This window comes from Notolepis coatsorum, assembly GCF_963971535.1.
Source record: "Notolepis coatsorum genome assembly, chromosome: 19".
NCBI classification, from domain to species: Eukaryota; Metazoa; Chordata; class Actinopteri; order Aulopiformes; family Paralepididae; genus Notolepis; species Notolepis coatsorum.
Genome location: NC_140183.1, coordinates 5,697,722 through 5,712,721, shown reverse-complemented (window position 1 = coordinate 5,712,721; position 15,000 = coordinate 5,697,722). Strand labels below are relative to the sequence as shown.

The window sequence follows — 15,000 nt, the reverse complement described above, 5'->3', positions numbered from 1 at the left end:
CTGAGCTTCCTGCTCCTCTGGACACAAACACAGGTTTATATCGTGACCTTTAACCTCTTTAAGCAGTTGAGGCTGGAGCCAGCAAAGTCGAATGAGGACAGATAAACTTTCATAAACTCTGTGATCCACCCTTCCAGAGACCACAGGGAGAGGAGAGAGAAAGAGAGAGAACGGAAGAGAGAGAGATAATATTACAGCAAGAGTGCCTCGAGAGGCTGCTGGCCTAGGGTTGATCCTGCTGGCCTAGGGTTGAATCCTACTGGCCTAGGGTTGATCCTGCTGGCCTAGGGTTGAATCCTACTGGCCTAGGGTTGATCCTGCTGGCCTAGGGATAGGCCACACCCTGCGAAAGCCCGCAAGTACCATCACCAGACACGCCCTAACATGGAACCCGCAGAGCAAGCGGAAAAGGGGCCACCCAAGAAACACCTGGCGCAGAGACCTGGAGGCAGACACCAAGACCATGAAGATGACCTGGAACCAACTGGAGAGAACAGCTCAGGACAGAGATGCCTGGAGATCACTTGTTGACGGCCTACGCCCCAGAAGGGGTAGCAGGCGTAAGTAAGTAAGTAAGTAAGTAAGTAAGTAAGTAAGTAGGGTTGAATCCTGCTGGCCTAGGTTTGAATCCTGAATCCTGCTGGCCTAGGTTTGAATCCTGAATCCTGCTGGCCTAGGTTTGAATCCTGAATCCTGCTGGCCTAGGTTTGAATCCTGAATCCTGCTGGCCTAGGTTTGAATCCTGAGTCCTGCTGGCCTAGGTTTGAATCCTGAGTCCTGCTGGCCTAGGTTTGAATCCTGAATCCTGCTGGCCTAGGTTTGAATCCTGAGTCCTGCTGGCCTAGGTTTGAATCCTGAATCCTGCTGGCCTAGGTTTGAATCCTGAGTCCTGCTGGCCTAGGTTTGAATCCTGAGTCCTGCTGGCCTAGGTTTGAATCCTGAATCCTGCTGGCCTAGGGTTGAATCCTACTGGCCTAGCTAGGGTTGAGTCCTGCTGGCCTAGGGTTGAATCCTACTGGCCTAGCTAGGGTTGAGTCCTGCTGGCCTAGGGTTGAATCCTACTGGCCTAGCTAGGGTTGAGTCCTGCTGGCCTAGGGTTGAATCCTACTGGCCTAGCTAGGGTTGAGTCCTGCTGGCCTAGCTAGGGTTGAGTCCTGCTGGCCTAGGTTTGAGTCCCACCAGAACCCTAACCATGCTGTGTGTCCCAGTAAAGGAAACATACTAAGGGCAGTGAGTGTGAGATCTATACACACAGAGAGTGAGAGAGAGAGTGAGAGAGAGAGTGAGAGAGAGAGAGAGAAGACAGAGAGAGACAGAGACAGAGAAATACCAAGAGCGAGAAACAGAGCGAGAGGGGCGAAAGAGATCTAGACACAGAGAGAGAGAGAGAGAGAGAGAGAGAGAGAGAGAGAGAGATACAGAAAGAGAGAAAGGGGGGGTAAAGAGACACTAACCGACAGAGACCGCTGCCACCACTGGAGACACAATGACAGAAAGGGTCACGCCGCCAGCGATCACCAGGTTCCTCTTGTGGTTGGAGACGTCTTTGCCTTCATAGCGGTTATGGATCTGATGGATACAGAGTGGACACGTCACTATTTACCCTTTGTAGTGTGGTAGTGAAAGGGTTAACCGTCTGTAGTGTAGTAGTTAAAAGGTTAACCTTCTGTAGTGTTGTAGTTAAAGGGTTAACCTTCTGTAGTGTGGTAGTTAAAGGGTTAACCTTCTGTAGTGTGGTAGTGAAAGGGTTAACCTTTGGTAGTGTGGTAGTGAAAGGGTTAACCTTCTGTAGTGTGGTAGTGAAAGGGTTAACCTTCTGTAGTGTGGTAGTGAAAGGGTTAACCTTCTGTAGGGAGTTATTGACCTAGTTGCTGAAGAGGGCGCTGTAGAGCACAGTAGGGGTGTATGACGTACAGGGGTACGAGACAAACACACCTTTGTCCAAACTGATCTATCTAGACCAGTGTTACTCAAACTTAGGGTCGCGACCCAAAATGGGTCACCAATAAAAAATATAAAATTTAAATAAAAAGAAATTTATTCTTTTTTTATTTTATTTTTTTTTATAAAAAAGCTGTAGATGTGTTGATTCAGTTTGGCACCACATACTTATGTGAATCTGGGTTTTCTACTCTAGCATACCTGAAAAACAAATACAGAAACAGACTAAATGATCAGCATGACCTCATAATAGCACTTTCAAAAAACAAGCCCGGAATAGATCTGCTGGTTGAAAACTTCAACCAGCCACATACCTCTCATTAGATTTCATTGTGTCATAGATGAAATATTATACCCCTTCTAGCATGTCAGGTCAGTAGAATTGTTAAATAAGTCAGTACAAATTAATCAGAATGTTGCTCAATGTTGGGGTTTAAGGTTGAGGGACGGAGGGAGGGGGTAAGAAATGGAGAGTTAAAAAAGGGGTGATAAATAGAAAGGAGAGAACATGTTTGTTCATTTAAAAGTGTTACAAAATTGTATGTACATTATGTTATGAGGTGGTGAGCAACTTAACATTACACTCTGATTATTGCTGTGATGTACTTTTATAATAAATACATATACATTTGAAATTCATGGTTTGTTGTGTTCTTTATCAGTAGTTTATAAATGTATGTTATGGCAAAAGTTTGGGAAACCCTGATCTAGAGACGATCCTCCTTGAAAACGGATGGCACATAAACGGAGCGAGAGCAAAGAAAACAGCGAGAATGGACCTTGGAGAGATACGAGGCAGGAAATCTATCCAGCATGTAGACCGTAGAACAATAGAAGATGGTCTATTTGGGGACATGCGAGTATAAACAAGAGTCGTCACTGGAGGATTATACCTCAGAAGCTCTGTGTGTCTGGAAGCAGCTACTCTTCCTCATTCCTGGAGGCCAGACGAGCAGCACTGACTGGAAGTGAGGATGACGTCTCTAGTTCTCGATACCAAGGAAACGTAATGACGTCACCTTTCCAGCAAGATCCCTACCAGTTTTATTTATCCTTTATTTATCCAGGAATGTCCATGTGGATTCTGATTCAGGGGGGGGGGGGGCAGTATAGAGCATGTGGATTCTGATTCAGGGGGGGGGGGGGCAGTATCGAGCATGTGGATTCTGATTCAGGGGGGGGGCAGTATCGAGCATGTGGATTCTGATTCAGGGGGGGGGGGCAGTATCGAGCATGTGGATTCTGATTCAGGGAGGGGGGGGGGGCAGTATCGAGCATGTGGATTATGATTCAGGGGGGGGGGGGCAGTATCGAGCATGTGGATTCTGATTCAGGGGGGGGGCAGTATCGAGCATGTGGATTCTGATTCAGGGGGGGGGGCAGTATCGAGCATGTGGATTCTGATTCAGGGAGGGGGGGGGCAGTATAGAGCATGTGGATTCCGATTCAGGGGGGGGGGGGCAGTATCGAGCATGTGGATTCTGATTCGGGGGGGGGCAGTATCGAGCATGTGGATTCTGATTCAGGGGGGGGGGGCAGTATCGAGCATGTGGATTCTGATTCAGGGGGGGGGGGCAGTATCGAGCATGTGGATTCTGATTCAGGGGGGGGGGGGGGCAGTATCGAGCATGTGGATTATGATTCAGGGGGGGGGGGGCAGTATCGAGCATGTGGATTCTGATTCAGGGGGGGGGGCAGTATAGAGCATGTGGATTCTGATTCAGGGGGGGGGGCAGTATCGAGCATGTGGATTCTGATTCAGGGAGGGGGGGGGGCAGTATAGAGCATGTGGATTCCGATTCAGGGGGGGGGGCAGTATCGAGCATGTGGATTCTGATTCAGGGGGGGGCAGTATCGAGCATGTGGATTCTGATTCAGGGGGGGGGGGCAGTATCGAGCATGTGGATTCTGATTCAGGGGGGGGGGCAGTATCGCGCATGTGGATTCTGATTCAGGGGGGGGCAGTATCGAGCATGTGGATTCTGATTCAGGGGGGGGGGCAGTATCGAGCATGTGGATTCTGATTCAGGGGGGGGGGCAGTATCGAGCATGTGGATTCTGATTCAGGGGGGGGCAGTATCGAGCATGTGGATTCTGATTCAGGGGGGGGCAGTATCGAGCATGTGGATTCTGATTCAGGGGGGGGCAGTATATAGAGCATGTGGATTCTGATTCAGGGGGGGGCAGTATCGAGCATGTGGATTCTGATTCAGGGGGGGGCAGTATATAGAGCATGTGGATTCTGATTCAGATTCCTTTTATTGTCATTCACTACCTTTTACAGCAAACAATTTTTTTTTAAATATTTTTTATAAACTAGTCAACACTGCTCAAAATGGCATTATTTCCGGTGTTGGCTGCCTGGTGCGCCTGCGCTGTGATCACAGCGCATGCACATCATGCACCAAACGCCGGATGTAATGCAGTGTTGATCAGTTTATAAAATTTAAAATGTTTATTAGCAACGCCGAGCTTTCAAACCATCCCGTATGAAATGTCTCTGTCATCAGGGCTGTACAGTGCAAGATATATGTCGCACGTGCTACAGCAACATCGGTCTGTGCGATGAATGGATTTACTTCAGTAGCACCCGTGCGATAGGCATTCGGTTCATATCGATACTCTTATTTTGAAAATCCTGTGGCAAGTCTCATCTCCGCAGAAGCGCAGCTCCAGCCATAATATCTATGGCTCCGGCAGCTAGCAACGTTCGGTTCATATCGATACTCTTATTTAGAAAATCCCGTGGAATAGACTCGTATACGCTCGGCTCACAGCATAGCAGTAAGTAAGTAAGTAAGTAAGTAAGTATTTATAAAGCACCTTTCATACATGTCATGTAGCTCAAAGTGCTGTACACAAACATAGGCATATATAACGATAAAAGCAATAAAGTCACAGTGATCAGTTAAGATCAATGTTTAAAAAAAAATAAAAAAATAATAATAATAATAATAATAATAATAATAATAATAATAATAATAATAATAATAATAATAATAATAATAATAATAATAATAATAATAATAATAATAATAACGTAAAAATGAAAACAGTCATTTGCTGACCAGTTTGGGAGAACAGGTCCGCACAGACATGTCCGTTCAGTAGCAACCGGAAGTAGGAAATGCACTAAACCAATGCACTTGTATAACATCAGCATATTTACCGGACCATAGCAAGCATTACTCATTCATATCTCTCACTTCCTTCCTTTGCTCAGAGAGCCCGCACTGAATTGTACCCATTCTGCAATCTGTTAATAAAGTTTTCAATCAGACATATGTATAGAAAAGCTTTTATTATAACATTTGTTGCAGTAAAATCATTATGCCTCGTTTAGTACTCCTGTGGAGCGCTGGTAGCCTACTCGTGGGCCGCGGGGAGCTAACGTTATTAGCTACGGTAAATTTGTTGTGGTTCTCTCGTGCAGATCAATGGCGGACTTCCCGGAAGTAAAAAAACGAATAAGCGCTTGTCGATACCGGAGTCTCAAGGAGAGCACAGAAAGACTCAGAAGAAGCTTCTATCCCCAGGCCATCAGGCTGCTAAATGAACAATGAACACTACACAACAACAACCATCAAACGCACATAGCACACACATCCACACGCACACACTCACTTTAAACAAACACACTGGCGTCTGGAACGCGGACATTGCAACATAGCAAGGCTAGTGTGCCTATTTTGCTACCCAAAACAAGTCCATGCTGTTTTATTCCGCAACGGGTCAAATCCATCTAACATGCTATGCAATCCTTGCCATTCCTTTATGACCACGTCGTGTTAAAGGCCGAAATTAACGTTACGTTAGCGTAAGCTAACAACAAGCCAACCCTCTTCAGAGCCATAGAGAGAACAGCAGACGGGCAGAGTGTGTGTGTGTGCGCGTTTGAAAATATCAGATGAAGTCAGACGAGTATATTATATTGATAGTAAATGTACTGAGGGTGGACAGATAATGTTGATATTTAAACATAAAAAATACAATACATAATAAATGTATTCATGATCATCATGCAACATAAAACAATTGCAGGAACGGTTTGGGAGAGGAAGGGGTTTTGGGTTGCATGTTGTGAGTTCCAAATAAAAGTTTAAAGCTCAATATATCAAAACGTGGCACTTTACAGTGAACAGGAGGTCTATTTGTATTAAAAACAATAGATTGTTTTTTCTTTAAAAGTCTGGAAGAGGTAAATGAATTTTTTTCAAATTATATTTTCGTTACCTTTTTTGAGTTGATCTAAATGTTACTGATTGTGTTAAATGGGCTTATGAAGTTATGATATCGTCTCATATCGATTGCAGGCACCTGCATCGTATTGTGGCAGATATCGGCAAATATCGTATCGTTGTCCCAAGAATCGATATCGTATCGTGATGAAACTGGTGATTCCCACCCCTAGTAGAGTCCATACATCCAACACCAAATCCCATAATTCCTTACACGTAACGTGTCTGGCTGTGTGATGTGAACTTGTCAGCATGAAAACGACAGCCAAACATGGCACTGCAACTAAATAACACAAATACAATAGGCACATTTGTGACTGTTACAAATATAACAAGATTTTGGCCTGTGCTACAAAACTATCAACCTCTGTAGCACCAGTGCTATGTGCAAAAAAAGTTTACGTACAGCCCTGCTGTCATACTTGTATAACGAACGGTTCGGCCAGAACCAGTCCTTCATGGTCAACATACGTTGGTTTCCTATTTGAGGAGCAAGTGACTGTGGATTTACTCTGTGCATCACAGTCACGAAAGGGGCTAGTCCATTTCCTGACCCGTGAAACGTAATGACTACACTGTGGTCTAGGGCTGTACCGAATGCTTCGAAGCTTCGATCATAATGTTGACATTCAAATTCTAAATCAACATTTGAATTTTTAATACACATTTTTTTATATATCTTTTTGTCTATTCAATCTGTTTAAACCAATGGGGGTTTTCTTCACAGTTGCAGTTAAAGATTAGGCTACACTAATATTATACTATAAGACGTCACCATCACTTTCATACCAACCGTGCCCTTATTGGATTATTTATGTTGACAAAACTGATGAGTTATATTCATTAAAGAAAGTTGATTTAATAAAAGAGACTCATTTAATCAGATTAATCACTTTATTCAAATTGAGGATTTAGTTTATAAAAAAATATATATATATTTTGAAGTAAATTATTTTTTAATAGACATTCAAAGCTTCGTTCGAATACTTCAATCGAAGCTTCGAATGTTAAAAAATGACATTCGGTACAGCCCTACTGTGGTCGTGTCGAAGTGACGGACGAGAACTCACCTTCCTCCCCACGTACACCGGGATGCCGATGATCATGGCGGGGATGGCGATGCCGGCGATGAGGGCGATGCCCACGGGGGCTCCGACCAGAGTGCCCAGCTGCCACAGGATCTTCTTCTTCCTGCTCCAGGGCTTCTTACCCCAGAAGGTACAGCCTGACGGACTGAGAGGGGGGGGGGGGAGAGAGCGGGAGAGGGAGCGGGGGGAGTGTGGGAGAGAGAGGGAGAGGGGGGGGGAGAGTGTGTGGGAGAGAGAGGGAGAGGGGGGGAAAGAGAGTGTGTGGGAGAGAGAGATAGAGAAGGAGAGTGGTGGAAAATGTTAGGAAGGAAATTCACGTTCATTTGTCAGATGACGCAACTGTACTTGAAAAAGAGTCAAATTGACAAACATCTATGCTTCCTCTATCTGGGCCCCTGCTCTGGAGATAACTGCAGGCTGACTCCCTCCCTCCCTGCTCTGAGATAACTGCAGGCTGACTCCCTCCCTCCCTGCTCTGAGATAACTGCAGGCTGACCCCCTCCCTCCCTGCTCTGAGATAACTGCAGGCTGACACCCTCCCTCCCTGCTCTGGAGATAACTGCAGGCTGACTCCCTCCCTCCCTGCTCTGAGATAACTGCAGGCTGACACCCTCCCTCCCTGCTCTGAGATAACTGCAGGCTGACCCCCTCCCTCCCTGCTCTGAGATAACTGCAGGCTGACTCCCTCCCTCCCTGCTCTGGAGATAACGGCAGGCTGACTCCCTCCCTCCCTGCTCTGAGATAACTGCAGGCTGACTCCCTCCCTCCCTGCTCTGAGATAACTGCAGGCTGACTCCCTCCCTCCCTGCTCTGGTGATAACTGCAGGCTGACTCCCTCCCTCCCTCCCTTCTCTGGAGATAACTGCAGGCTGACCCCCTCCCTCCCTGCTCTGGAGATAACTGCAGGCTGACCCCCTCCCTCCCTGCTCTGGAGATAACTGCAGGCTGACTCCCTCCCTCCCTGCTCTGGTGATAACTGCAGGCTGACTCCCTCCCTGCTCTGAGATAACTGCAGGCTGACTCCCTCCCTCCCTGCTCTGGAGATAACTGCAGGCTGACACCCTCCCTCCCTGCTCTGGAGATAACTGCAGGCTGACTCCCTCCCTCCCTGCTCTGGAGATAACTGCAGGCTGACCCCTCCCTCCCTGCTCTGGAGATAACTGCAGGCTGACCCCCTCCCTCCCTGCTCTGGAGATAACTGCAGGCTGAAACCTACTGGGGTCTCTGCTGGATGAGGGACATGTGTGCTGGGGGAAAAGGGTGGCATTAGAATCATATCCTGCCCACACGCTGACAGACTTATGGAAGAACCGTTAACACAGACTACATATTAAAGTCTTCTTTAGTCTCGGCCATGAATACTGGTGTGTTGACAGCTCTACCCGTCTGTGGTATCTGTGGTGGGACACTGAATACTTCATGCCTGCAGACTGTGTGAGTCTGTCTCTCTCCCCCTCCCCTCTCTCTCTATCTCCCTCCCTCTCTCCCCCTCCTCCCTCCCCCTCCTCTCTCTCTCGCCCTCCTCTCTCTCCCCCCCTCTATCTCCCTCCTCCCTCCCCCGCCTCTCTCTCCCCCCCTCTCTCTCTCTCCCCCCATCTCTCTCTCTCCCCCCCTCCTCTCTCTGCGTGTGGGAGAACCCAGGCAGTGCAGGGTACAAAAAACAATTAGCCACAACAGCGATCCAGCTTGCTAGCTGCAGAAAATACTCAATATTATTGAGTATTTTCTGCAGCTAGCAAGCTGGGTCGCTGTTGTGGCTAATTGTTTTTCTTATATTATGTAGTTAGTAGTTACACACCAATATTATGTAGTTAGTAGTTACACACCAAGCACAGCTACTTGTTTGCTGTATCATTACATAATAATCCTGATTTGAGTACATGGTGAGTGAGTGAGTGCGTGCGTGCGTGGACCTACTGACCTCAGGTAGTGCAGGTCGGAGATCTCCTTCATGCAGAGCCAACAGAACTCACAGCCACAGACGGCACAGGTCATGTGGTTACAGCTGCCGTCGTTCATCTTGATGATGTAGGCGGCGCAACGTGGGCACGGCTTGATGTCATCAGCTGGAGGAGGAGGAGGAGGGAGGTCAGATCAGACATATATATATATATGTACCTGGGCTTACCTGTACACTATGCATCTGGATCTGTGTGCACAGAGAGAGAGATAGACCGAGAGAGAGAGAGAGAGAGAGACCGAGAGAGAGAGACCGAGAGAGAGAGACCGAGAGAGAGAGACCGAGACCGACCGAGACCGAGACCGACCGAGACCGAGACAGAGAGAGAGACAGAGACAGAGACAGAGACAGAGACAGAGACAGAGACAGAGAGAGAGAGAGAGAGAGAGAGAGAGAGAGAGAGAGAGAGAGACAGAGAGAGAGAGAGAGAGAGAGAGAGAGAGAGAGAGAGAGAGAGAGAGAGAGAGAGAGAGAGAGAGAGAGAGAGAGATAGAGTCTGCCCTCAAAGTTGCCATCATCCGCACCGCCCCCCCCTCCTAAAGAAGCCCACCCTGGACCCGGAGGTTCTTGCCAACTACAGGCCAATTTCGAACCTTGCCTTCCTGTCCAAGGTTTTGGAAAAGGTAGTTGCCTCCCAGCTCCAGGACCACCTTAAAAATAACACCCTGTTCGAGAAGTTCCAGTCAGGCTTTCGCTCATCCCACAGCACGGAAACAGCTCTGCTCAGGGTGACGAATGACCTTCTAATGACCGCTGACGCAGGACCACCATCACTCCTCATCCTCCTCGATCTGACCGCGGCGTTGGACACTGTGGACCACACCATCCTCCTGGAGCGCCTCCACAGCACCGTTGGACTGTCGGACCATGCACTGCAGTGGTTCCAGTCCTACCTCTTAGGCAGGACTGAATATGTCTCACTGGGAGGACACAAGTCCAGGCTGCTCGATGTCACCTGTGGTGTTCCGCAGGGGTCGGTTCTTGGTCCCATCCTATTCATCACCTACATGCTCCCCCTCGGTCGTGTCATCGGCAGACATGGAATGTCCTTCCACTGTTATGCCGATGACACACAACTCTACATAAAAACATCCCCAAACCCCTCTGCAGCTCTGTCATGCCTCACCACCTGTCTTGGGGATGTTCAACACTTTGATGAACATTGTTACTCAGCTGATAGAGTTGTGCTCTTCCTGATGGCTTGTCGTACAGAACTTGTAAGTCGCTTTGGATAAAAGCGTCAGCTAAATGACTAAATGTAAATGTAAAATGTAAATAAAGGCATGGATGAACAGCAACTTCCTCCAACTAAACGGCAAAAAAACCGAGGCACTTCTCATTGGCACCCCTCACCAGGTTCAGTCCTCATCCATATCCCATCTCATCTTTGACGGCCAGGTCATCCCCCTCAGTCACAAATCTGGGGGTACGATTTGACCCCCACCTGACCTTAAACATCCACATAAAACACCTCTGCATTCTATCACCTAAAAAACATATCCAAACTCCGTCCCACTTTAACCCTATCAGATGCAGAGAAGCTTGTCCATGCCTTTGTCTCCTCAAGACTGGACTACTGTAGGGCGGCTGATTGGCGCAGTGGGCAAGGCGCTCGCCTCTAACGCAGGAGACGCTGGGTTCGAGCCCAGCTCTCGGCGTTGCTACCGGCTGGCCGGTCGTTCATACTAACACAATTGGCAAGTGTTAGAGGGTGGGAAAGCCGGTGGGTGGGGATTTGACGTTGTGGACAGCGACTCCTACAGGTCGGTTTGGTGACGCCGGTGCGACGGAAGCAGGAAGTAGCGGGGGCAGTGTGAGCCTCCCACGCGTTACTCCTCGCCACTGAGAGTTCGAGCTGCTGCGGTGAAAATATGCGACAGGCTGCCTCCTCGTGTACCGGAGGGGACACGTGATGCAAGGCTTCTGTCCTCACTACAGCCGACCAGTGGGAGGCATAGTCTAGCAACGTTCAAGAGAGGGGAGGGAAGAATTGGATAATACGAAATTGGGATGGGAGAAAAATTGAAAAATGGGGAGAAAAAGTGGATCAAACAAAAAAAAATACTGGACTACTGTAACGGACTCTTCATCGGGATTCCTGGCAAGAGCATCCAAAAGCTGCAATACATACAAAACAGCACTGCCAGGATCCTGATGAGAGACCGTAAACACGATCACATAACCCCCATCCTCCACTCACTACATTGGCTCCCCGTCTCATCCCGGATCAACTACAAAATCCTGACGATCACCCATAACTGCATAAACGGACACGCACCCCTCTACCTTCAGGAACTCCACAATCCTCCACCCGCACCCTCAGATCTGCAGGTAGCCTGCTCCTTCAGGTCCCCAGTACCCGGCTGCGTGTAGCTTTATGCCAAGCAAGCAGTGCAAAAATTTACCGTAGTGGCATGCAGTAATGCGCCTTTCATTTTCCGCCGCCCAGCGCCCAGGTCGCGCGGAAATAGGCTGTCTATTGCCATTCTCTTTGACAAACTCTAACCTTAACCAGCTCCTTAACAACGCCTAAACTTAACCGTTCTAACCTTAACCAACTCCAAAACAATGCCTAACCTTAACCTTAACCATAACCATGCCTAACCTTAACCATAGAAATTATATTGCCATTCTCTTTGACAAACTCTAACCTTAACCAGCTCCTTAACAGCGCCTAAACTTAACCGTTCTAACCTTAACCAACTGCGAAACAATGCCTAACCTTAACCTTAACTTAACCGGCGAAAGAATACACGTTAAAAAAAAATCACGTTAAAAAATATTTTCGATGGGATTCGAACTCGCCAGCAAACAAGCCATAGGATCCACAGCCATGTGTCCTTGCCAATTGAGCTATTGCTAGATACTGAATAAGGGGCGGTGACTTATATATATTGAGCTCCGCTCGTGTCGAACCGAGGCGGGATCTCATGCGCATGCGCGGGCACCTCGCGCGAGCACGCCGGCGCACGCACGCACCTGAGCGAGCACGCCGCCGCCGGTGCACGCACGGTAGCATTTGTCTGAAAAGAAGGGCGCTTTACCGCACTAGCGTGCGGTGACGAATGCAGAAGCATTTTTGCACTGCTTGCTTGGCATTAACGTACAGGCTACCCGGCTCTGCACCGTGGGTGACCGAGCCTTCTGCACGGCTGCACCACGCCTGTGGAACAGCCTCCCCATCCAGCTGAGGGCACCACAGAGCCTGGACTCTTTTAAAGCTGTTTCAAAAGGGCTTTGACTGTTAGCTTTTTATTAATTTTTTTTCTATGTTTATACTATGTTTATAACATTTTTTTTTTTTTTACTAATAATTATTATTTTTTTACTATGTTTTAACCCTGTAGCACTTTGCGATCCCAGCCAACAAAAAGTGCAATTCAAATTCAATTTATTATTATTATTTGACAGAGAGAGAAAGAGAGCGAGAGGGAGAGAGAGAGAGAGACAGAGAGAGAGCGAGAGAGACAGAGGAGAGAGAGAGAGAGAGAGAGACAGAGAAAGAGAGCGAGAGAGACAGAGAGAGAGAGAGAAAGAGAGACAGAGAAAGGAGAGAGAGAGAGAAAGAGGAGAGAGAGACAGAGAGAGAGAGAGACAGACAGAGAGAGAGACAGAGAGAGAGAGGCAGAGAGAGACAGAGAGAGACAGAGAGCGAGAGAGAGAGACAGAGAAGGAGAGAGAAACAGAGAGAGAGAGACAGGGAGAGAGCGAGACAGAGAGAGATAGAGAGAAACAGAGATAGGGAGAGATAGAGAGAGACAGAGACAGAAAGAGAGAGACAGAGAGAGACAGAGAGAGAGACAGAGAGAGATAGACAGAGAGAGAGAGAGAGAGAGAGAGACAGAGAGAGAGACAGAGAGAGACAGAGAGAGACAGATACAGAGAGACAGAGAGAGAGAGAGAGAGAGAGCGACAGAGAGAGAGAGAGACAGAGAGAGAGACAGAGAGAGAGAGACAGAGAGACAGAGAGAGAAAAAATAAAGCCTATTTGAATTTGAATTTGAGACAGAGAGAGAGAGACAGAGAGAGAGACAGGGAGAGAGAGAGACAGAGAGAGACAGATACAGAGAGAGACAGAGAGAGAGAGAGACAGAGAGAGACAGAGAGAGAGGGCTTTGACTGTTAGCTTTTTATTAATTTTTTTTTTCTATGTTTATACTATGTTTATAACTATGTGTTTTTTTTTTTTTACTAATAATTATTTAGAGACAGAGAGAAATCTCTGCCCACAAACGCTTCAGGACAGATACCAAGAAATCTGGCCCAACCAAATAATCCCAAAACAAAAAGAAAATTATATAGAATATTGGAACAAATCAACCAAATCTCAAAGTAAATTAGAATTCTATTTGACCCTAAACAGAGAGTACATGGTGGCAGAATACCTGACTACTGTGAATGAGATAAAATTAAGAAAAACATTGACACGGTACAGACTGAGTGGACACAGTCTAGCCATAGAAACAGGCCGTCACAGGCAAAACTGGCTGCCCAGAGAGGCCAGGGCCCTCATTCATCAACGTGTCTTACGCACAGATATGTGCTTAACCTGTGCGTACGACCATTTCTAAGCAAAGAGTGGGATTCATCAATTTCAACTTGAACTTGACTTCGTGCTTATGTGTACGCACAGCTCGGAGCACACTTAGCTGACGCCCAGTGGTAGAATATATTATTACAACAAGGAAATGAGCTTCTGTGCATTAGTTTCAACACTGGCATGTTCTGTATGAACCGTAATTCATTATAGTTCATTGTAAAATAGCAACAGTAGTGTAATTATGGTCAAAACCCTATAAATAGCATTTGGAATAATAGATCTTTCTCTCAGAATGAATGCAGCATGGTTTATATAGCGTTATCGGAATATACGGGGTGTACTGACTGACTGCGCTACGCGTAGCTCAACTCGTTATTATTTTGCGCACAGACCGCAGAAACACGGGAACGGTTTGATTATATTTAAAAGGCTTTACGTTAAACGAAACAAGTGGAATTTCGAAGCTGTAAGCAGAATACAAGTCATATGAACACCCACGATATAGTGTTCTTCCCCCTTTTTACTGTATAAGAAAGAATAAAAAACGCATTGCAATGACACCAGGGTGTATGTGTATTACAAAACCCTTGCAATAATGTGTCTTAAATGAATGAAAAGCATACATGCTCTGGACACAGAGCATATCGTGTGGGTGATATGACTTGTATTATGCTTACAGAATTCCACGTATTTAGTTTTACAATGTCAAAGCCTTTTAATGTAAATCAAAACGTTCCCGTATTTCTGCAATCTATGTGCAAAATAATAACGAGTTGAGTTCTAACAAAGAACATATTACATGCTGGTATGCTGATAGAGTAAACTATTATATGAATATGATATGATATAAGGTATACACTGGTCCGTCGCATACACTGGTATGCGCAAGTTACTGTTGCATAATGTAGGCTATGGCTGCTATTATATGTAATTCATATAGGCTACCTAATAGTATATGATTTTTAGAGGCATCTATTTTGTTGTCGGTAATACCAACAACAAAATAGATGCCTCTAAAGATCATATAGCCAATCGAACACAACTAATAAAGGCATTCATATTACAGCACGGTTATAATGACACACAACCAACGCCAAACAGTGGTCAACGAACGGTCTTTATTAGTATTTTGAGCTGTCCAGGCAGAATTGCAGCAATGGTCTTAGGGAGCCGTTGATATCTGACATCACTGTTTACAAGTCCGCCTTTTATTTATCCCATAACACGCGTTGT

At 46.6% G+C, this 15,000-nt stretch overlaps 1 protein-coding gene across 1 annotated transcript in view; it reads right to left on the bottom strand.

Moving 5' to 3' along the window:
• LOC311245906 (E3 ubiquitin-protein ligase RNF19A-like) overlaps positions 1-15,000 on the bottom strand; it is a gene marked incomplete at its 5' end in the record, with an annotated part of 44,450 nt that overhangs the window by 14,451 nt on the left and 14,999 nt on the right. The window contains 3 exon segments of the mRNA XM_084335930.1: positions 1,455-1,569; positions 7,250-7,412; positions 9,189-9,333. Coding sequence (XP_084192056.1) covers positions 1,455-1,569; positions 7,250-7,412; positions 9,189-9,333 — 423 coding nt within the window.